Below are 24,257 nucleotides of genomic sequence, written 5' to 3' on the forward strand. Positions count from 1 at the left end.
ATTAAGGGCCAAAATGCCTGAAATGCATCAGGTGACTGATGCTGCTGGATGTGCTTACTTTTTGACTTTTTGAATAAAGAACTGTGTTATTTACTAAAGCACTGGAGTACAGAGACCTCCTTTTACCTTTTTTCCGATGTTGGTACGGCTTGGAAGGCATTTGAGGAAACTGCACCTGGAGGATTTATTGGGACACCTTCTGACAAGCACAATACCCGCGGGGTGAGTCAGAGCGGTGGCTACTCTATTGTTACACAAAATTTGTAAGCCCTAGAGGGCTGTATTTTTTTCATTAATAAATATTATTAATCTGCAATTTATTCCACTGAGTGCCAGCTTCCTATGTTTGCAGTATGGTTGTATCTATAACTCTCTAAGTGGTTCAGTAGTTACTGGTACTATGTATTTAATAATTCACTATGTGCATATGAGCATAGTGAATGCTGATTAAAAAAAGTAAATGTAAGTGTTGAATGACAAATAAAGCTCTAGGGATTGTCCCTGAAAGTATCCTAAACACTCTCTATTTTGTAGATATCATTTTAACACAGAAGATGTTTAATTCAGTCAGCATATGGCATTTCTGACTGATATGCCTATGTTAATAATTTACCCATATGCACTGCAGGGAACCAAGAAGGGACAGGGAATCTTGCACCTCTTGCTCTGCTCTGTTTTTGATAAAAACTTATGATGAAGATATGGATCAAAAACAATTTTCGGGAACCTTTCAGTCTTTTAAAACAATGGAATACACTATTCATTAGTTTGCATTGGATAAGCTATGAAAACCCAGGATGAATTGGCAGCCATAGGCTACTTCTAACTATTACCTATCAGGCCACCATTGTAAACCCTTATGTTTCATTAAAGCCTTCATGCAACGATATCAAGATGTTTGTTTTATGTGACTGTATATAGTGAATGTGTGAAATATAATGAAGTGTAATCTTTATGCTACATTTATTTATGTTACTTAATATTCAAGTGTATAAAAGTTTGTGTTTTTTAGTCTGGCGAGCTTAACTCTAAAGTAGCTGTCAATTATGAGAATTTCAATAATACATATTTAGCTAAACAGTATCATATTGTTAATCTCAGAAATATAAAATATATGTTTTAAATGTATTTTTTTTTCAATAAATTGCAAGGCTTTCTGTATGTTATTGTTGATTATTTGAATAATGCATGTAGAGAAAAGTTCAGACTTCAGCTTTTGAGTGAAGAAAAAAAAAATGAAATTACACACAGCTGGAGTTCATGTCAGTTTCCAAGGCAAAAGCTTAGTACAACTACATTTCTTATGAAATTACAGTATCTGAATTTGCTTTCTGAAGAACATACACTGAAATAGCCTATGTAGCAGCTTGGCATTTTTTTGAAAAGTACATTGTGCTCTAGTCTCCAAAACCCTTTTAATGATAATAACACTTCCTGCAACTTATGTTCAAAAGAACTTTGCTGGTGTAAGTAGGAAAAAAATACAGACCTGCATTGGAACATATGACTCCTTGAGAATTTCTGCACATTTCATTACTTTGCTTTCGGGTCAAGTCACATGTCGTTGGGTACTGACAGGCTTCTCCAGACCAGCCAACATCACATTGGCACACTCCACAGTCACACCTCCCATGTCCTAGAGAGAGAAATGTATAGCCAGAGTATTACCCCGTTTGCCTTACCAGTTTTCTATACATTGAGAATAGACACAAACATTTTAGCACAAGAAAAGTAATAAATCAAGGAACAGAGTGTATACCTGTATTCTGAAGCTGACTGTAATCATTTCAGATTGCTTTCCTACTATAGACATGTACAAATTGGCAGCCAGTTCACATCAGTTGTTGATATTACACATATGACAACAATAGGCATGCAGTATAATAAACAACCCTGTGTATACTGCAACTCTCAGTAACTCTGTCACTTTTCATCACTGTTCTCATTATTCTTTCTTGGCTCGGTATGTAAAATGTAGCACCCACAGCTTTCATTTATCATTACAATAATAATATAACAGATATATTATATTTTGTATTCTTGTTTTAATATTTTACTTCACTTAGGTCTAGTAAGAATAAACTGTCAATAAGCTTCAAAATACTGCAATTACCAAGCCCTGCAGCAGGTGAATTAAGAATTCATGATTATCAACAAAATGTTCAGTGGGGTATATTTTTAGGTTGTAGTCCGTATGCTATATTAAATAGGAGAAGTTACATTTTGTTTTGTTTTACCTTGTCTACATTTTAAGTCGCTTGCTGTAGAGAACTGGGTTTTTTTTCTTCTTCTGTATATTGAGCTTGGTCAGGTCATTTTATGTGTCATTTTGTATTCTGTTTATGTATGTAATTGAAATACATGTGCATGTGCTCTCAAAGAATGCATAACTGCTTAGTTTTGATCAGTGTTCTAATTATTTGTATTATAAGTGCAAAAAAACAATCATAAAAGATAGCATAGGTATGGGATCTATTATCCAGAGTGCTTGAGACATGGGGTCTTCAGGATAAGAGTTTTTCTGTCATTTGGATTACCATACTTTAATGGGTAGATTTATCAAAATGTGAGTTTAGAGATTAATACATGAAAATTTACCCACATTCTATTCATTCAGATGGGATTTTTAGAAGCGTATTTATGAAATGGAATATTCTGTTATAGAATTGCAGATGAAATGAAAATACATTTAGAAAATCTAAATTATCTGGACAATTCTGTAATTTGGAGCTTTCTGGATACCAGGTTTATGTATATATATATATATATATATATATATATATACACAAAGGATGGCACACCGGCGCTACATAACATACCTCGGGTGCTCGGTAAAGGGTTCCAATAGTATAAAAAAGACCAGCAACTCCGGGATTTCTTGTGAAAAATCAAAACATATATTCAAAGTAGCATAAACAGCCATGGCTGTTTATGCTACTTTGAATATATGTTTTGATTTTTCACAAGAAATCCCGGAGTTGCTGGTCTTTTTTATACTATATATATATATATATATATATATATATATATATATATGGGTTTGGACTTACCCAGTACTTACAATAACACTGATGTGTTATTGAATTAGTGTGATTAGTGAATTTTTCATCAAATAAATGGCACGCAACAATTTTTTTTGACACACATCATTTTTGCTATTTCACTAATCTTTTCAAAGATTCACTAATTTTTCGGCAATGCGAAACAGGATAGATTCACTCAAAACTACCTGTCACTGTGGCATGCACAGAAATCCATTGTATTCACATTTTTGCCATACATCTGATAAACCTTATTTTATGTTTGCTATGATAGTGTTATGGAAAAGTCTGATACTAAGCAATTCATCTTACCCTTCATGGAGCACTGAAGGGGGGGGCATAGAAAATATGTCTACACAGAATTTATTCTTTATCAATAGTTAATTCTATAGTTGTTGAAATAGGTTCTTAAATTTTAATGATGTATTTTGGACTTTTTAAACTGTGTATTACTGTTTAAAGCTTTACCTGGCATAAAAATATTTTTATAATTACCTTTACATATAAATTATGTAACTGCCATTGACTGATTTACTTTACAGACTACTATGAATACAGTGTATGTCTTCTTAGTTACATAGTACATAGCTCCCATTACATTCAGCATCTGTGGCTGTGCAAGTATGTATCAATAACAGTAGAGGACATCAGCACATGTTGCCGCTAGCAAGGCCATTTGTAAGGCAGCAGATCTGGAGAACTTTTACAAAACAGCTTCTGCACTAAACATGGATAATATAGCACATGCAATGTGTTTGAACAATGAGGCCACTGATTGTCTACTCAAAATAACACTTTTCTCTTTATCATTGACAGAATCAAAAGAAGCACTGTAGGTTTCCTCCACTAAAGCAAAAACACTGGGCAAATTTGCTCCTGGGCAGTTGCCATGGCAACCAATCAGATGTTTGATTTTATTGTTCTACTTGCAGCTGGCTCAAAATAAGCGAATCACTGATTGCTTGCAATGGCTAACTGCCCAGGAGCAAATTTGCCCAGTGTTTATAAATGAGCCCCACTGTCACAAATCCACATACGTAAAAATAGTCATACTCCACAGATATTATGCTTAACTTTCCAATCAAATCCACACATACCCATTTCAGGTATTTAGGAATTAAGATTTTCTCTGACTTGAAACACACAATAGAAAACCAACACTATCATGGATGGGTAGAGTGAACGTGTTTAAAATGAACATTTTGCCACGTTTCCTGTACCTATCTCAAATGATACTGTACCACCCCCTCCAAAAAAAACCCCTCCAGACTCTAAATGCCCTGACCAGCGAATTTGTATGGGCACTCTCAGCCATGAAAACCACAGGGAGCCTAAGCTTTCCAAACTGGGAAATCTATCACAAAACCGCCCTACTGACAAGATGTCTTGATTGGTTCATTAGGCTATAGATCTCTGCTATTGTGGGCTACTAACTGCTCCAAAATGCCTTTCCACTGGCAACAATAGGAGTCATCAGTGGAAAGGCCATCGCTTCACTTTTGTATTCCGAAGTCATGCATTTTTAAGTTTGTTTGATATGAACACCATGACCAACACAAATAGAATGGAAATCCAAAATGGGGCACCCCCTGATTATCACCATTGCTAATAAAAAAGATATGGGGCTTCACTGATTGAAGCTCCTCACATCCAGAAAGAATGTTGCTTCTGATTTGCCCCACCATACTAGACTGATCACTGTTTCCTACAGAGCCGATGTAATCTAAAAAGTTTTTATGTTAAATGACATGATATTATAGGTGTGCTGAACTGGACTGTTGTCATTTTTCAGATATATATTAAAAATAATAGTTATACTGCCTCCTTAGGGGAACCCTCTTTTAGTTCCAGACTGGAAGTTGCAGATATCAATTTTTTTAATTACATATAGGTTGAAACAAATATTATAAAGCATCATTATAAAGCATTGCACTTCTGTATAGTTAATATAATAATAGTTGCACTCAGTCCTTTCTGCCTTCCATTTTGAATCAGACGCTGCTCCATCTATTGACGCAGGGGGACCCTGGAGCTACCGCCACCTCCTGATCATTTGCAGTGAAGCGAATGTGCAGTTGCTTCCATTTTTGCCATTTGGAAGCAACTGCAGTAGGTGCAACACAATTGTGCCAAGAGAATTGCCCATTTGCATCCGCAATGACGCCAGAATTCTGGGGAAAACAGTGCATTGTTGGAAAAAAAAAAACACACTGCATCTAAATAAATGTGCCCTATTATTTTGACATCAACAGCTCCATGGTTCACTACAGAACACCACAGCATAGGGGAAGATGATGAACCATTTGAGCCAAACATTTAAAGTTCAAACCACCATGCATACAAATACTTGAAAGTGCATAACTTTGTATCATATAACCAATAATTGCAATTTGATGACATACCCATGCATCCTGCGGATCACTATTATTCTATTCTTTTTGTTCTTTATGTATAGATAACAACATGGATACAATTTTTTAATACTTAACAGATTTTGCCTTCATGGTTATACCACATTTAAATTTACAAATGGTGTCATCATGTAATTTAGAGCCTGCTACTAAAGAACATACACATTTACAATAAGTGATTTATGTTTTTGGTAGAGCAGATCGAAGATAAAATATTGCAAGGTTCACCTTTTGCCTTTTAGAAAATCGCACAAGCTGTAGTGCACACTTTTCCCACTTCATATGTGTTGGAATGGTATCACATATAGTTGCTGAGTTAATAACAGCATTAGTATCTGATCGATTTACAACTAGTCATTTGTGACAAAACGCCTGCAGTGCCAGCAGGTCCAGGGTTATCTTGCCACAGTGAGTGCACTTCTGTGTAATCCATCAGAGTGGGCAGATGGAGCGCATTGGCACTTACTCCACGTTACAAATCAGCATGTATAGATGCAAGTAGCTTTCTGAATAGTGTTAATGTGCACTTAATTTTATATCTAAACTAGTACTGTGCACTTTCGCTTGCGTTTATAAATCAACACTTACTACACTCTTGGAATTTGAAAGCTGTCACAATTTACACAAAAGGCAGATTGAGTCACATGCTGCTTAAGCAGAAAGCAAAAGTATCTCAGGAAAACACTGACAAATGAACTTCATCCATCAAGTCAGCTCACACAGGCATCCATGTATTAATAATATACTGTTTTGTGTAAAAAAAATCTGATTTTCAGCCAATTCACAATTTTTGCTCAAAAAGAGAAACATTTAAAATTACTGTTTGATAAATAATGCATAAGCCAGACAGAAACACAGTGTGCTACATACTGTATGTGCAACCTTTGTTTATTTTTGCTGTGTTTTTTTTCCAGTGAAGGAATAAAAGCCCATTCAGAATTGTGCCTGTCCTCTATAAAATACATAGCTTGTTCTGGCCATAAGCAATAAGTAGAAAATGACATTTAAGTCTATGGCAGGCAGTACAGTATATGATAGTTGTTGCTACTGGTAGAGCCCGGTATGCCATGTGCATGTCTACCCAAATTATTCACAGTGTAATGTATATCTAGCAAGCACTAGAACAGAAGTGAATGGAAATGAAGAATAACCTTTATAACCTACTAGCTAAACCCCATCCTAATGCTTTGGGTTGTAGTACTAAACACATAGCAGTAGAGTTACAAATGGGGCCTTTACTTTGTCTATATTGATTCTAAATTACCTGCATCTCCTTCATGAAATTAGATATTAGATAAGATATTGTGCTAACTGTCCCTTAATTCATGTGAAACTCAGATAAGATTACAACAGTATTGTTGTAAAAGTATGAATTCAGTGCAGGCCAGTTTTTCAGCCAACCCATCCTTTATTGGGAGCATTATTGGAAAAATCTTTCCCCAAACTGTTGCCCCAAATTTGAAAGAATGAGTTAGAAGCAATCTGCCTAATATCTGTGCATTTTGATAACCTACTAAAAATAAATTTATACAGCATTACAATTGGCAAACACATATAAATTACAAATTATAATATTAGTCTATGGGGCTGATTTACTAAGACACGAATTTGAATCCGAATTGGAAAAATTCCGATTGGAAAACGATCATTTTGCGACTTTTTCGTATTTTTTGCGATTTTTTCAGCGTCTTTATGACTTTTTCATTACCAATACGATTTGCGCGAAAAAACGCGAGTTTTTCGTAGCCATTCCGAAAGTTGCGCAAAATCTGCCGATTTTTCGTAGCGTTAAAACTTGCGCGAAAAGTTGCGCCTTTTTCGTAGCGTTAAAACTTAAAAGGTGCGACGTTTCACGCAAGTTTTAACGCTACGAAAAAAGCGCAACTTTTTGCACAAGTTTTAACGCTACGAAAAATCACCAGATTTTGCGCAACTTTCGGAATGGCTACGAAAAACTCGAGTTTTTTCACACAAATCGTATTAGTAACGAAAAAGTCGTGACATTTTTCCGAAAAAATCGCAAAATACCGATCATTACGAAAAAAACGCAATCAGACGCATTCGGCCCGTTCGTGGGTTAGTAAATGTGCCCCTATGTATCTAAGACAGTTAAGATATTTAGAATACTGTGGGGTTTGTCTTACAAAATGCAAACTGCTAGAGGGAAATAAAGATGCTCTTGGGTCAATGCATAGGCAACGCATGTCCTGGTCACCAATTCCAGAATAGGCAATGCATAGCCAAATCTGCATACCAACACAAGCCACAGTTTAAGAGGAGTATGTATGTTACCATTTGAATCCTGCATCTATGAATAGAAATTTAAATCAACTTTAACTTTTTATTTTAATTTCAGGTAGTTCAGAGATCCACTAGGAAAGATTCTCATTTGGATCTGGTAATAACAAATAATCAAACTCAGCTCTAGCATTAGCATGGGCGAGCATTTAGGGAATGGTGATAATAACATGGTCTCCACTAAGATTATGTGGCAGAAAAAAGCATCACCATCGCTTTCTACAGGGTTAAGCAGAGGGAACAGTCTTTAAAATGTTGTTGGGAAAGACATTGCAGAAAAAAAATCTTCTTCTCTTTCACAGAGGAGTGTTGGTGTTAAGTTGTAGTACTAGTTGTAGTAGTAAGAAAAAAAAGTCATTTTTTTAGGCATTCAAGTACGCTGGGCGAGTTCATAACATTAAGCATGCCGACAATCTAAAATACAGATCGTATGGGATACTGCAGTGAATATTAGGAGGAACCAGCTAATGAATACTTTCTTTTTAATAGACCCAGTTCTAATAATATAACAATTGTTGGATGGGTGAGGAGGAAATCCAAAGAGACTAGAACATGTAAAAGTAAACAAAGGTTCAGGACAGGAGGGTATTCATCCTAGTGTACTAAACAAGATTATTTTAGGGATTGCCAAACCTCTTTACTACATTTTTCAGGATTTATTTATGTCTGGCAAGGTGCCGAGACATTGGATTGTCTAAAGCAGCTATGGTAGCCATTAAGTACAGGACTGCATTACACCCACATAGCTGCACACTGCATGCAATATTCTTCAGATACAAAGCACAGGCTGCACTGAAATGATCAGATGCTCTTGCTCTAACTCTTTCAACCAGGGAACTGATAAATTACTCACAATGTTTTTAAAATCACAGATCTTGCATTGCAACATTTTGCAAAATGTCATTTCCCAAAGCAATATATGTAAACCCAGAAGAAGCAAAGCTTGTGAAACATGTGCCAGGGAGAGATGATAACCAGAAGAGCACCGTGCAACATATAGTTTATTGTGTGCAGTTTTTGACCTGGGAAATGTGATGGAGCTGCAAGTATAACGTTAAACTGTATGTTAATAACTCACTTTGAAGCAGAGAGTAACACCCTTATAGTGTGATGTAGACTGTACTGGCTATATAGACCTGTGTTAAAGGCAGGTATAAATAACTTTGCAATTCATGCTTTGTATTTTAATGTGATACTATTCATAAGCAAGTTAACAGTGGTGGGAGTGATATTAACTCATGTGGCTACAGGAGCTGATATATAATTTGCCTTTGGAAAGGCATCTCATAACAATCATTTGAAGAGTCATCCTCTCTTCAGATTCATTAACCAGTGTGGAACTTTCTCTATTTCATTGAATATACAACTTTACCAGTACAGAGGGGGTCTATACTGCTCTTTGGAATACTTGTGGGATTATGGATTAAATCCTGCTGATATCACAACATTTAATTGCCATAACAAGTGGTGTTATAAAGAACATGTGACGTGTGATTGCACGTGCAAACAGTTATTAGTCTCTTCTTTTTTGGATTTATTGTAGATGTTGTTATAGGGTGGGTACTCCCCTTTATTTTTAACAATGTTTTGTATCATATTGGGTGTACATGTAATATAGTGGAAGATATGTACCAAGCCTATTGCATTAATAAATGGACATTTTGCTATAAAAAGACATTGGTATTAGTGTGTTTGATATATTACCACTTTAGTTTTTTCTTTTTGAATATGTAAACATACTGTACAATAAGATGCATTTTACATATTAATTTGTTTAAATCAATAGGCCCTTCTGGGAGTTATTTAAAGATAAAAACAAAAAAGAAATACTCTTAAAGGGGATCTGTCACACAGACATAAAATCTGTAAATAAGTATTTTTCCAAGGTATTTAAAAATATTAGTTGTCAATGATATATTGCCTGCCCTGCCTGCATGACTATGGCAGGTAGTTACTTTCACTATCCATTCTGCACTTCCTAGATATCACTGCATTCCTCACATTCCCCCTCCCTTTTCAGTGTCTATAATTGTGTAGCTTGTGCATGGGCATGGGTATCAGTTCCCCCATTCTGGCATATAAACAAGATTTTGTCTTAATAACAGTGGCCACAGAATTGTGCCAACTTGCTGGCAGTGATTGTGAATTCAAAGGAAGCACGATTTAAAAAATGTATATAGTATAAGTAAAGTTTATTTTCCTTGACTAGAAAAGAACTTCTTATATTATCTCTTAGGGTGACAGGTCCCCTTTAAGATGAAGGTTGCCTCAGTATGCCATTAGCACAACAGTTTTATAGATTTCTTATGCTTTGCATTGTTCATACTTTTTTTTTTCCTCTCTTAAATGATCTGAAGTTGTATTATTCCCTTTTTTCTTAGCTCTCAGGCAAAGTCACTCAAATGTCCTTGGCAGCATAAGCAACTTACACGTTATATAAATATAGCCATCAGATTAAGCAAACAGCAAAAACATGATGAAAACACAAAAATCTCTTTTGTAACACATCCTTTGCTCAGAAATATTTGTGAATATAGATTTGCTTCTTACATAGAATTACTTTGGTGACCTAGATTTTTATCAAGAACTCGATTCTGATTAAAAACAGCATATTATATACGCTCTGACAGCGTGCTGTAGACAGATTTGGTAGCACTCCAATTTTCAGTAGGTCAGGAACTCAGATCACTCCAGTTAAATTTTAGTAGCTGAATGACTTTCTCCAATATTGAAACAATGTAAAATACCCCAGTGTCATAATGAAAAAAAGCTATGAATCATTCAACAGCCTTAACAGTACAGGGAACCCTGGGCTTCATGTGCCAGCAACCAACTGTTACAAATTAGTGAAACTGAATAAATGGCACTGAGATCTAAATATAGAAGAAAACTGTTATAATAATGTCACTTAAGCTGTAGGCTAGAGAATATTGAAATTAGCTCCTCTCTTCATTATATTGATAAGAAATGGAGGAGACAAATCTGGAAAAGTCGTATAAATCAGTTCAGCATATCAGTTTAGTAAATCCACAAAATCTGTTTCTGCAGTAAACCAGTTACCATCAAGAGTAAACCGAAGATTATCTGAATTATCTACAACTGAGAAGGGACTCTAGTCTATACATGCGGTAAAGCAAGTCCTTTTGTCATAGTAGTCAAGAGCCAAAAATATCATGTAAAATATACTTATAAATACTTATAAATAGTTGTTGTTGGAGCACAGTTGTCAAAATAAGTCGGTATGTAGCACACCCATGCTAAAATAAATGGATCTGTCATGGCCACATTTTCACCACTTTTCATTTAAATTATGCCCACTCAAAGTTATACACAGATAATTTTTCATATTGGTCTGTGCATATTTTCCCAGATAGTGTATTTGTTTGCTATATTATACCTGGAAAGAAATTGGTAAAAAAAAAAAACTACTTCAGAAATCTTACATCTCCTCTACTTCCTGCAAAACAAACTACAAGGGGAATATTTACGGCAAAGTTAGTGGGGGAGGGGGGCAGCTAAGATGTTTCCCAGAGACATTTTTCCTCAAAAACCAAAGTCCTGAAACAGGAAACTAATGGAAACCTTAAATTTGGCTCAGCAAAGCTATTTGTCCCACTTACAGCCACCAGTTTTTAAAATATGAGGATATTAAAAGTCACGTCTTAGTCCTAAGGTTTGCCTGCAATCTCTTGCATTTATATGGTCATGGAACTCCTCAAATAAATATCTTTATACTTAATGATAGAGGGAATCTGCACCAAATGTCAAATGGTACTCCACAAATATGCATTTATCATGGTTATTTACGTATGTAGCACACCCGTGAGTGGTGGCTTTAAAAGAAATGAGCGTGTGTGTACATGGGCTGTGTATAAATCGTGCAGGCACTCTGTACAGGGAAGATAGGGGTGCCACTCCCCGCAACTTCCAGTTATACTCTTGTAGATTTTACCTCTGGTCCCGCTCACTCCGCGGGGCCTCAGCTGGACTAGTAGAGAGAATCACAAGTTAAACACAAGTCTGAAACAATTGCAAAGAATAATCAGCATCACAAGAAGCTCTTGAAAACATGAACTTCACTTACTGAAATTCCAAAAAGGTCAATCATGGATGCTATCAGTAGGCATGAACATTTTCCTCCTGTCTCCAGTTCAGCAAACCTCTTCTATGCAGGGTAATCCTGTCTTGAGCTTAGTCACTGAGGTCCCTGAGCTGTGGCAGCCAGATTCACTGTGGGATCCTTACCACTCTGATCTCCTCTGTAGGGCTTAGAAGTGCCTGTCTAGATAACAATCTTACTTCTCCTTCCTAGAGTGAATATAACAATGCTAACTGCTGCTAACTTTCCTTACTAAATCCTATACTTCTCAGTGAGGTAAAGTCCCAGAGAAGACCCTGAGCACAATTAAGTTCTCTCTTTTATACATACAATGACTCTTAATGAACTGTCTAAATAAATCTGAGGGTCGCTACATTTAAATGCTGCCAGTGGTGCAGCTACAATACAGCAGACCCCTAATGTTGCTTGCCTGGACCAAGGGGGCCAATTGCTTTGCAGTCCTCCACCCCAGCCTCCCTCCTATCTTAAATGGATTCTGTCATGATTTTTATAAGTATGGCTGAAGGCACTTCAGGAAAATAAAGACATATCTAGCCCCATGTCAAATTTCAAAATGTAATTTAAAACAAAATCTGTTTGAAAAATATGTAGTCCTTTGACAGAATCCCTTTAAACTTAAACGTTAAACTAGTGGTGGTCGGCAGATTACAAGCGGGCCATGGGGGGAGAGGGAGATGGGATTGTTTGTGCTGGACCCCTCTGAAGAGGGGTGGCCTGACGCTTTCTAGTAACATCACTGAATGCTGTAACCTGCCAAATATTGTGGTGGCTAGTTGCAATACAATCATTGGATATTATGGTGACTGGGAACCTACAGTATTTTCACCACTAAAGTTGTTGATTGGAAAACAAGGATGTAACTAGTCAGACCAACGGATTAGTTAGAATCCGCCTCTACAGACTAATCTGCAATACCTATTCATATTAAAATACTAATTATAATTCAGCAGTGTTTATGGAACCATACAGTACATCTGCAAATGCATTTCTATGTGACTGAATTAGTTATAAGTAATCCTATTTTCATAAACACCTGGCAAATATAAAAGAATTTCTAGCATGAGTATGTGTGCAAAGCATTCCATTAGAACATGTAGTGCTTTCTTTAAATCAAACCTGAATTGTAAATAATATTACTACTTAATGTATTATTTCACACACTCCAAAATCAGCATGCTAATACTAAGTTGATAGAAATTCTCACAATAAAGGGGAGCAGTATTTTCTTTTCTGTGTCTTTTCCACAGTCTAAAAAACAACCTTTAAATGTGGGTGGCATAATTGAATTAATCAGTCTCTTCATGCTGTTATTTCTTACAGACGTATATTTGAGAGGTGCTGCACCGTTGCTACATAATAGAGTCTAGCATAAATGTCATGCAAATCAGCACACTGTGGAATATTTGCTCTACGTTCCTGAAAGAAAAAGAGAATATAAAAGCCAGTCAGTCTGTATTAGCTTTTTCTGTAAAACTTTTTAGGAACTTTTAGTTAAGTGATCAACCAGTAAGCAGAAAAAAAGTTTTCTACATGCTGCTATTCAACAACTAGAAGTTGGCAGACATACTGGAAAAGCTACAATTCTGAAAGGGACAATACCCTCTTCCTGATCTTCCCATCTTGAGTTTCACCTCTGAAGAGGTACCTCAAAAACTGCCACTCCTGTGTTGGAGCTCAGAATTGCTCTTTTTAACCCTAACAATTACAAGAGCTACACCTGCCACTATCTAATGCCTCATTCATGGGGCCCTGTTCCCAGACTTCACCAAAGGCCTACTTCCTTTATAGGGCCTGTGCTGGGCATGCTTTTTACATATTGTTTTAATTAAGACATAGCTCTGTTTTTTGGTTATTTCTGGCACTAAAAAACAATATAAGACCAGTTTCACTTTAGGACTTCCTGATCCTGAAAAGCTGATAAAACTAATTACCTGTCCCCTAAGAAGCCCTTTGATAGCAGGCTGCTACTTAGTAGTGATGAGCGAATGCCTCCCGAAATAATTCTTTCATCGCTACTGCTTAGTTGTCATGTGTGGGTCGGGATAAGCTCAACCTGCACCTGTCCCCAACCAGCAAAACCACAAAATGTTGCTATTGTAGGATCCCCACTCAACCCGTAACAGTGTCTTTCCACCCTGTACTACTTCTACACAAACCTTTTGTTTCAAGACAGAGGAAGAGCGTACTCCCCCAATCTGACCTGCACCCAACTCAAACCCCGCAATGGTTGCCCAAATTTCAACCCTAATCCACTTGACTTAGGTTAACCTCAGGTCAACCTGCACACCACTACAGATTAGAGAAGGGAGAGGGCTTGTTTGTTCAAAGGTAGCTAAGGAGCTCTGAATAGAGGGGGGGGGGGGGTTAGAAAAGAAAACCTTTCAATTAGTGCTTTAGAATGGCAAAAAATTGTTTTTTTTATTAGAATGGGCAGAATGCATTTTCAGCATATTATGCATTCGCATACTTTTAGTATGTTAGAATGTCCTATTCCTAGCAGCTTTGCAAATAGTCTGTATTATTTATTTTTTACAGTTTTTAAATAATATGCCTTCTTCTTCTGCCTTTTTTTAGCTTTCAAATGGGGGTCACTGACCCCGGCAGCCAAAAACTATTGCTCTGTGAGGCTACAGTTTTATTGGTATTGTTACTTTTTATCACTTATCTTTCTATTCAGTTCCTATTTGTATTCCAGTCTCACATAAAATCAACTGCCTGGTTGCTAAGGTAAATAGGATCCTAGCAACTACATAGCTGTTTAAATGCCAAACTGAAGAGCTGCTGAACAAAAAGCTAAATAACTAAAAACCAAAAAAAATAAAAAATGAAGACCAATTGCAAAATATATATATATACACAATACTAAAAATTAATTTAAAGGTGAACTACATACTGGCAGTATACAACAAGTCAAGACATGTTTTCCTAAACTAAGGCCTCTCTACCAGAGACATCAGGGATATTTATAAAAACAACCTCCCTTATGAATTAATTTGTCTAATGCTTCAAAGAAGCTACAAAATGAAAAAGTGTATTTGATACACCTCTTCCAGTAAGTTAACATCCCCCATGTTAATTAACTTGAAGGGGGGAAAAAACTACCATTTCTAGAGGATGTTTTAGTAAAAGAACCAGATGGTGGGCTCTTTTTTAAAGTAGCTGTAGGGGATCAGAGAACTCTTTCCCCTGTTTCTCTGTCTGTGACATCATCCCGCCCGGCTACAGACTGGGGAGGAACCCGACTGGCTGGATGCCCAGTGCACTGTTGGGAGAGGGGGGGTGGGCCTAGGTTTGGAGCCAAAAATCAGGGGCGGGCCCAGTAGTTTATAAAGGGAGCCCCTGTTGTTTTGCCAGCACATTGAATCAGAGAGACCATCCACCACTATCGCACCACTATATAAAGTTGATATTTGCTGCAAACTGTGTGTGATTATTTTCCTAGTGGAAATCCCCTTGAGGTGTGCTCCTCAGTGTCCACTCGGTGAAGGCACTGCAGTTCCCAGTATCTTTCACCAATTGCAAAGGGGACCAAATTTCCTGTTTAAACAAGTATACAGCCCAAAATAAGTGAGTGTGCCAAGAAAGGGTTACATAGCACTAGTTCTAAACATTCTCAACTTGGCTGGTTTGTACTGTCAAAAAAAAATATCTCAATGCTAGCAAAAATCTACAAGTACTACATTTACTTATTTATAGCATGATTGCTTTTGATTGAGACAGTTAAATATTTTGTGTCTTTTTTAACTTCTGTGCTATTCTAAAATAAATACACATACTAGCAATACTATACAGGTATAGGATCCATTATCCGGAAACCCGTTATCCAGAAAGTTCCGAATTACGGAAAGGCAATCTTCCATATACTCCATTATAAGCATTATTATCTAATTTTAAAAAATTATTTCCTTTTTCTCTATAATTAATTATAAAACAGTGTCTTGCACTTGATCCCATCTAAAATATAATTAATCCTTATTGGAGGCAAAACAACTTTATTAGGTTTATTCAATATGTAAATGATTTTTTGCAGACATTAAGTTATGGAGATCCAAATTACGGAAAGATCCCTTATCCGGAAAAACCTAAGGTCCCGAGCATTCTGGATAACAGGTCCCATACCTGTAGTGTTTACCTATTTAAAGCACAGATCACTAAATTATAGACAGGCAAACGTCAGCCTTACCCTACTAAATATATATATAGCCAGCAGAAAAATATAAGAACTTCAGAAAAAACAATATTGTATAATTAAGGCAAAGGCATAATTAATGCATCTGAAAATGTTTGATATTGTGTTTCCAGATAATAGATCCCATAAGTGTATTGTACTTTCAAAGCAATTTGGGTGTGAGAATAATAGAGGATTAACTTATTCCTGTTAAATGATCTTGTTCTTTAGCATTGGGTTTTACTTGCAGCAGTGAAAGTTTATAAATTATTACTACTGTAACATCTTGCACTCTGATGTTATCTAAGCATGCATCACTGACACTTTTTGCCGTTTAGAGCTGAAAGGCTGGCACAGACAACATATTGCTGACCATCCATATTAAAAAAAAACAGGCTTCGGACTTGTAAACGTTATAGATTTATTGTTTGCAATTTACACCAGTCTGTAAGAGTTCAGTACCTTGCACAGAGGCTTACTGTTTGGTTTGGAATGAGTCATAAATTTTCATCTACAAAATAACTGGCATCAAAACCAAACAATATTTATAAACACTTTTGAATATCATTTGTATGTTCAACCATTCCACTGCATTATTGGTCAGAACACTAAGGGGCAGATTAACTAAAGCTCTAACATGTCTCATATTTTTATTTTTTAAAAATTCAACTACACTCATTTCCACAAATGTCTGACATTTACAAAAAAATCAGAACTGAAGAAGTCTGCATGGGAAAAATTTGCAGAAACTGTGAATTGTTGCTTCAAAAAAATTCTTTCCAATACTTGCTATAGCGTGAAGTACTGCCCCCTCTTCCTGAGCTGAGCGCTCATTATCTCTTCGACTACAGATTGTCGAAGAGGGCATGCCTTTAAGACTCAAGTGCAAGTAATCACACTGCAGCTGTACCTGGAAGTAAAGGAATGGAGCTGGAGATTAGAATGCAGAAACTAGATCAGACTGATTGCAGGGACTAAGAAATGTTATTCTGGGGTTTGTTTAGAGTAATTTTAAAGATAGGACCTAAGGGGACCTAAGTTTTAGGATCCCCAGCAGCATAAACCTTGTTTAGCAGGTGGTGGTCAAAGTGGTAAAGACTTCTGCTCCTACATAGACATAGAACAGGAAATTGTCACTACCTCCCTAGGTCCACTGGAGCACTGGACTTCCTTAGCATGTCATTGGATTTCCATAGCCAGAAGAGGATTTTCCAAACCAGTAGTGGATTTACCCTACACCCTATACTAACATACATCTTTATAAAAAGAATAACACAGTCCAAGCTATGACTCTCAAAATTTTAAACATAAACATTATAGAGAATATCCAGCTATCCTAAATTAAACATTATTACTTTTTTCTATGGTAAGGGCTAACTCAATTTGGGCAGGCTGAAAGTACACACAATACCTTAGACTAATCAGCATCATCTTTCTACCGTATTGGACAGTTACTGTTCCTTGAACCTGACTTGGCTCTTCAGCTTAGTTAGGATCAAGTACAAGGTATTGTACAGAGAAAAAGAAAATAATTTTAAAAAGTTCAAATTATTTGCTTAAATTGGACTTGGTGGGGATGGCCTTTCCATAATTTGGAGATCCCATACCTGTACTTTTAATGACTGCTGCCTACACATAAGCCTTAATCCAACTAAAGGTTGGATAAACCAACAATACTTTCCATCTTATATATGTGGGTTGAATATGAAACATGGAACAAGTTGGTCTGGCAATTTGAATGTTTTTAACCAAAAAAGCTATTTGCAGACAACTAATTTTCCCACAAATCACAGAATTCACATGAAATCCCTAATCCTTTATGATCAGAGTTCATGGTTCACAGACGAAATAAAAGGGTCACTACAGAAGCAGCCTTGTTTAATCTAAAAGATAATTTGTCTCCAATAATATGCAAGGAAACTGTGGTTTAATAATAAAAACATTGGTACATTGCAAGCAGATGGTGTCCTCACTTGGGATATGTGACACCAGCAGGAAAAGTACTCTTTGCTTTCATTCTCTTTACTGACAAATACACTCAAGCTCTGCACATGCATGTTTATGACAGCAGAGAAACTAGACAGTTTATCTAACAGACATACCTAGAAAGGTTATAAAGGCTATTTTTAATTATACAGCAAAATGTGTTCCTAAATACAATCATTCCCATTGAAAGTGATGCCCTGAGACGGAAACAGCAATCATTAGATGAACAAAGTAAACTACATTTAACAGCAGTATCTATTAAAAACTGCTCACTAATTTTAAACCTTTGCAGCTTGTTTCACTCCAAGCAAAATTCTGTGCCAAAACACCCCAAAGTGACCCCACAAATTGACAGTGTATTTTGCATGTTAAAAAAACAGCAGGCAAAATACCTAAAATTGAATTGGGGTTCACAGGCCTTACTAAATATTAACTTGTTACAGTTTTCATTACAACTGATTTGCAGAAATGTATTAGGAAACTGACAATAATTTAGCAAAATATATAACACGCATGGACTGAGTAATGTAGGCTGTGTTTTATACCTCAAGGGAAATAAAAGGCTGCAAACGTCTTTGTACTGTGGCTAACAGACCAGCTCTTATGGATTTTAATACCATCCATTACCTGTTGATACCCAAATGAGACTGTCCTCATAAACCTCAAATGAGTTCTACTAATAATCCAACTGAGAATAGTTTGAAAAAGTCACGATTTGCAAATAATTCTGACTATAACATATTTAGAAGGGAGAGAATAAGTAGAAAAAATCCCATGGGATATATGTCAGTATGTTAAACATGATTAAAGGCCTTATAATAAGAATGAGGTAGCAAGAAAGGTTACAAAAGTCATGTTCATAGTAGGAGTATGCTATAAACCAGCTCATAAAAATAAAAAGGAAAAGAACCTCAAAGCTGGGGGTGTGTTAACCTTTCAGATTTGAAATAAGCACATTTTCAACCCCCAGATTGTTACAGTTATATATAGTTATATGCTTTGTTGCATCTGATGAACTCTAACAATACAGAACACTTGCCCTTGACTTCTACATGATCTCCACAAGTTTTAGCTGGCGAATTGTCGAATACTAATGTTTTGGTGTTTTGTTGCATACTAAATCTTGTAAGTCACAACTTTTTTTCTGTGACTTTTAGTGCTAAAAAATCTGAAAACAAAAAATCCAACCATTAGTAAATGGCCCTCTTAGTGATTTATTTTTTATTATAGAAAAACCAAGCTCTTAGTACATTACAAGCAGTGGTTTAAATTTGATATTGTCTTAAAAATTAAAATCAATCTATGTATGTATATTTTTATAGCACTACTTATGTATGCAGCACTGTGAATGGGAAAGCAGCTCTGGGGTCTCAAAGAGTATATATACATGTAAATCTAAAGCAACTGGACATGCTAAATTCAATGACGGCCAGTTGCTTTAGATTTACTTATACTAGATATACCATGACCTGGATGAATGAAATTCTTCATTGTCATGTATACAAGTACTTACTAGTGATGTGCGGGCCAGCCTGATATCCGCGGGACTAGCGGCATCTTTTGGAGCATACATAATTTTTTCATTAAGAAGTTTTATGTATGCAAAGGCATACATTTTCGCATCATGAATATTTTTTCTAGTAAAACTGACCAATCAAGGCACAGATGCAGACAGGGCTTGGGAGATATTACAAACTGAAGGCAGTGCAGAAATGAAGACTGAAAAGAAGAATCTGCAGGCTGTAAACTTTACCTAAGAACTTTTGCTGCAAATTTCATCCCACTCCCACAGGTATTATACTGTATATGTTCTATAGGCTGAATAACTACAGTAACTGAAATTAAATTGTTTTTTGCCTGACCTGACATTTATAATATGCCTATTGCCTATCCTAACAGATAGATGGTAAGTTAACTCTTTCCGCCTGAAAAAGCTAATTGTGCTTTTATATGTTTGTTGTTGTTGTTGTTTTTTTCTACTTACTATTTTTTTTTTTTTACTTTTGTCATTGTTTTGTTCATTTCTAGTTAGTTACGGTGGAGCCAATGTTGTGTATCAGTGCCAGTGTTATGGTGCCAGGGCCTGAATATCTGCCATCTGTACCCACTGCCTTTCACTGCATATAATGTGCTGGTTTTTTAAAGACAGACTGCGTCTCACTGTATATAATGTGCTGGTTTTGTATATACAGACTACGTCTCAATATACAGTATATATAATGTGCCTGGGATGTCAGTACCCACTGCCTCTCATCTAAAGAGGTTATTCACTTTTAAGTTATAGAATAGTCTATTCCTAGCAACTTTGCAATTGGTCTTCCTAATTAATTTTTTTTAATTAATTTTAATTAATGTTTTTGAAAATGTTGCCTTTCTCTTCTGCCTCTTCCCAGCTTTCAAATGGGGGTCACTGACCCTGGCAACCAAAAAGTATTGCTCTGCCAGGCTACAATTTTATTATTATTGTAATTTTTTATTACTTATTTTTCCATGCAGGCCCCTTAACTATTAATATTCCCATCTCTTGTTTAAACCATTACCTGGTTGCTAGGGTACCCTAGCAACCATATAACTGCTGAAATGTAGAGCTGCTGAACAAAAAGCTAAATATCTGAAAACCCATTAAAAACAAAAGAGGACCAATTGCAAATTGTCTCAGAATATCAATCTACATTATATTAAAAGTTAATTTAAAGGTGAACTACCCCTTTTTATCTAACTGATCACAAACACAAATGGATGGAGAACTCCTCACAGAAGCGCACGTATGAATACTTTTACATCCTAAGCATTTTAGGGTGAAAAAAAACCCTCCCACCCGCACTTTGGCGCAGTATCCCTGGGAGTCAGTGGGAGGTTCATTTTATACACCAGCAGCGAATCCACTAAGTCTCACATTAGCTTTAGGTCAGTTTATGTATGGCCCATCTTTAGCCTCCCCAAACAAAAAAGTCACCCTCTGCTTATGTCGCATATCCTAGACAAACCTGAAACAAATCTAAAAGAAAAATGGTGTTCTTCCACCCCCAAACACCCATAATGTTTAATAAATTTTTATGGTACACATGCAACAATTTCAACTCTGTTTCATGCATACTGCTTTGACATTTTTGATTACCTTTTCACGGAAGCCTCAGTAGCCATTCACCAACAGTATTATGCCACATTAATGAATTAATCCACCCATTCATTACACATATAGGGAAGAAATGTATAGGGACCATTTACTACTAACCAGGTTTTTTTATTCCAAATTGTATTTTAGAGCTAAAAGTTTTCACACAACAAGTCAAATTCTGACTTTTTCAGAGTTTTAGAGTTAGAGTTTTAGTGAATCTTCCCCCACGTCATGTACCCTCTAGCAGCCAATCAGAATCTTGTTATGAAACAGCTGACCAATATATGCTACCTGATGTGGCTTATGTGACCTGTAGGAAGCTTTGGCTTTATTACATTACCACCGAGGTCCCCAAAATGTTGTTGAAGGAGAAGGAAATGTACAAACTAAGAAAGCTTTATCAGAAAGGTCTATGTACAGTAAATACAGCCATAAGCACTAACAGAAACGCTGCACTGAATTCTCCTTCAAAAGAAACAGGATTTCTTGTCTCTTTGCTTTACTGTGCCAGCCTCTGTTCTCCTCCCTCCCTCGAGCATGCTAAGAACTCCCTCCCAATCAGCAAGAAGCTTCCTCAAAGTCTTACTAACTGAGCATGTACACCGGTCTTGGTCTTGGTGCAGGAGCCCTTGGGAATTTTCTTTACAGAGCTCAGGGTTTTTTTTTCCTATGAGGCTTCTGATTATCTGAACTGAAGAAATATGGGGAGACTTAAGGGCACTATTGAGAGAACTGAAGGTATGCCTGCAGCTTGAGATTAACTCTTTATTAGCCTTTCCTTCTCCTTTAAACTGTGCCTCCCCTAACTATGCCAGACTACATGCTTTATTACAGATGCTTCTGGCAGCCTACTGCTGGGGTAGCTCTAAAAAACAAAGTTAATCTTAAACTACTATAATTAATTTATCTTGCATACTGTGGATTATATTGTTGTTTATGTTCACAAATGAAAATAATAAGCTGTGTTTTGACTTCCATTCCGTTAGCATTGTATTCTACAACCCATCCATTCTTCCCTACCAGGTTAATGCTGACTTAGCCAACTGCTGCTGCAATCCGTGCAAGCTATATATACTACTGCCAATTCATTAACCTGAAGGCAATATTTATACTTCCAACACAGAGAAGTGGCATTGCTGAATACTGAATTCCTGTTGTATAATTACACTGTGCTGCTGCTTCCATTTGCTGGAAAACACTGGTTTGAAATCAATCTCTTCCAGCCAGCAGACAATGGTAGCATGTTTGGATCACCTTTGGCAAGGGTTTGGCATTTTCTGCCACTGTCTAAATTGATCATAAAATTCAGTTAACAACATGTTCAGCATTGTGTAAAATGTTTTGGTGCTGTATTAGAAATAATATAATAATTATCTCCTACTCAGTTCATTGTTGCTGTTTATAGTTTTAAACTAGCCTACTAAATCATTTAATCTAAGAAAAATGTTTTTCAAAACAAAACAACTGATATTTTTTTATGCAATGTGTACTACAGTATAAAAGTGGCAAAATCACAGCAAGACAAACATTGTTATAAAGTGCCACTCTTGGGGCTCATGCTCCTACTGTCCTAGTGCTGATTACTGAATACTGAATGATACATTAGAACTTAATTTGTGGTTCTGCAGATTTTCTACCTGCATTTACCGTATAAGTATATTGGCCCAGGTGCACCACTGCCAGGCCCTGCGATGATTCAAAATGTCTCCAAACATATATGACTTATTGGTGATCATGTAAAATGCTCTTTCATCTATCAATAATCTGGTCTCCAGTTGCCTCAAACCCATAGCCTTAGGGATCTACATATCACACCATCCCAAGAGATGCACACCTTACATGACTGTAAGTGCTTGCAAATAGGGCCTGGTAAAATGCCCCACCATCAAACAAAACAGGAACTGTTTGTCAATATATTGCAATATATTCAAGCTGGCCAACTACATCAAAGTCCTCCCTGGTCAGGTCAGTCCTACACTAATCTGGTTCATTTGCAATTTTGTGATTATAAACTAGTAAGTAAAAGCCCCAGTTTTTTTAAAAAATGTGTGCTCTTTTACATACTAAATTATTTAAAATCATGGACCAGATAATGTGTATTGATAATCCTCTTTCACCTGTATGATCATTATTATACAGGTATCTGCCATCTGCATGCAAACAGTATTACATTAACCAATCCTGGCTGCAGTAGAACATATTTGATATCCTTGGCAGGATTTCTACTAAAATCTTATTTTTTTCCAGCAAAAATATGCCAAATATTTGCTGGCATACATTCCAGCTATCCCTTTCCTAACGGAATTCCTTTAACATTCAAACTGCTCTTTTTGTGGTTTTTGGCTTTTGAAATTGACACGTTGGTGTGAAACTGCTTAATGCTTTTCAGTCCACATGCTTTGAGCTGCCTTCCTCCACATCTGAATAAACTTGTTTTAGGGAGGGATGAAATTCTTTCCATATATATGAATCTGTCCTGTAGAACTAAAATAGACAAACCCTGTAGCACTACAGACACCACCTTTTTCATACATCTCTTGGAAATAGCTGAGGTGAAAAGTTTATCCACCCACTAAAATAAAAAATGTAATCCCTGTAATGCAGAAGTACAATGTGCGCCACAATTCTTATGCCAACAAGGAAAACACATTTATAGATATAAGACAAAACAAATGGAGCTTTTAATTTGTCTGCATAATTCCAGCAATACATGTTTTAAAGGGCCAACAGTAAAAAAGACTATTACAAAGCATGTCTCTAAATCACAATGACTGAAAGTGCTGTTGTTATTTTAGTGTCCTGGATGATATAATAAAATCTGTCTTATCTCCATGTTGATATACTGAATCCCAAAATTAGGCATGACCAATAAAATAAGGGGAAGTATATCTTTTAGTATTTGTATTCTGAGGCTAATGCCACACGGGGCTGCTTTTCAGCCTGTGGATTGACACAGGCTTAGAATCAACCTTTACTATAGCACCTGCCTTTCCCTGTGCCAGAGCTACTGCATCGTCCCAGATGCAGGCACATGGAGTAGATTTTGTCACAAAATGCATACTTGTGAGTTTTATGTGCCAAAATCCGATCTGTGTGCCTGAATGGCTCCAGGTGC

At 36.4% G+C, this 24,257-nt stretch overlaps 1 protein-coding gene across 1 annotated transcript in view; it reads right to left on the bottom strand.

Annotated features, from left to right (window-relative positions):
• itgbl1 (integrin subunit beta like 1) overlaps positions 1–24,257 on the bottom strand; it is a 94,187-nt gene that overhangs the window by 61,196 nt on the left and 8,734 nt on the right. The window contains exon 3 of the mRNA XM_002937085.4: positions 1,490–1,636. Within this exon, the coding sequence (XP_002937131.2) occupies positions 1,490–1,636 (147 nt within the window). The remainder of the gene's footprint in view (positions 1–1,489; positions 1,637–24,257) is intronic.

Source organism: Xenopus tropicalis, chromosome 2 (genome assembly GCF_000004195.4).
Source record: "Xenopus tropicalis strain Nigerian chromosome 2, UCB_Xtro_10.0, whole genome shotgun sequence".
In the NCBI taxonomy this organism is placed as follows: domain Eukaryota; kingdom Metazoa; phylum Chordata; class Amphibia; order Anura; family Pipidae; genus Xenopus; species Xenopus tropicalis.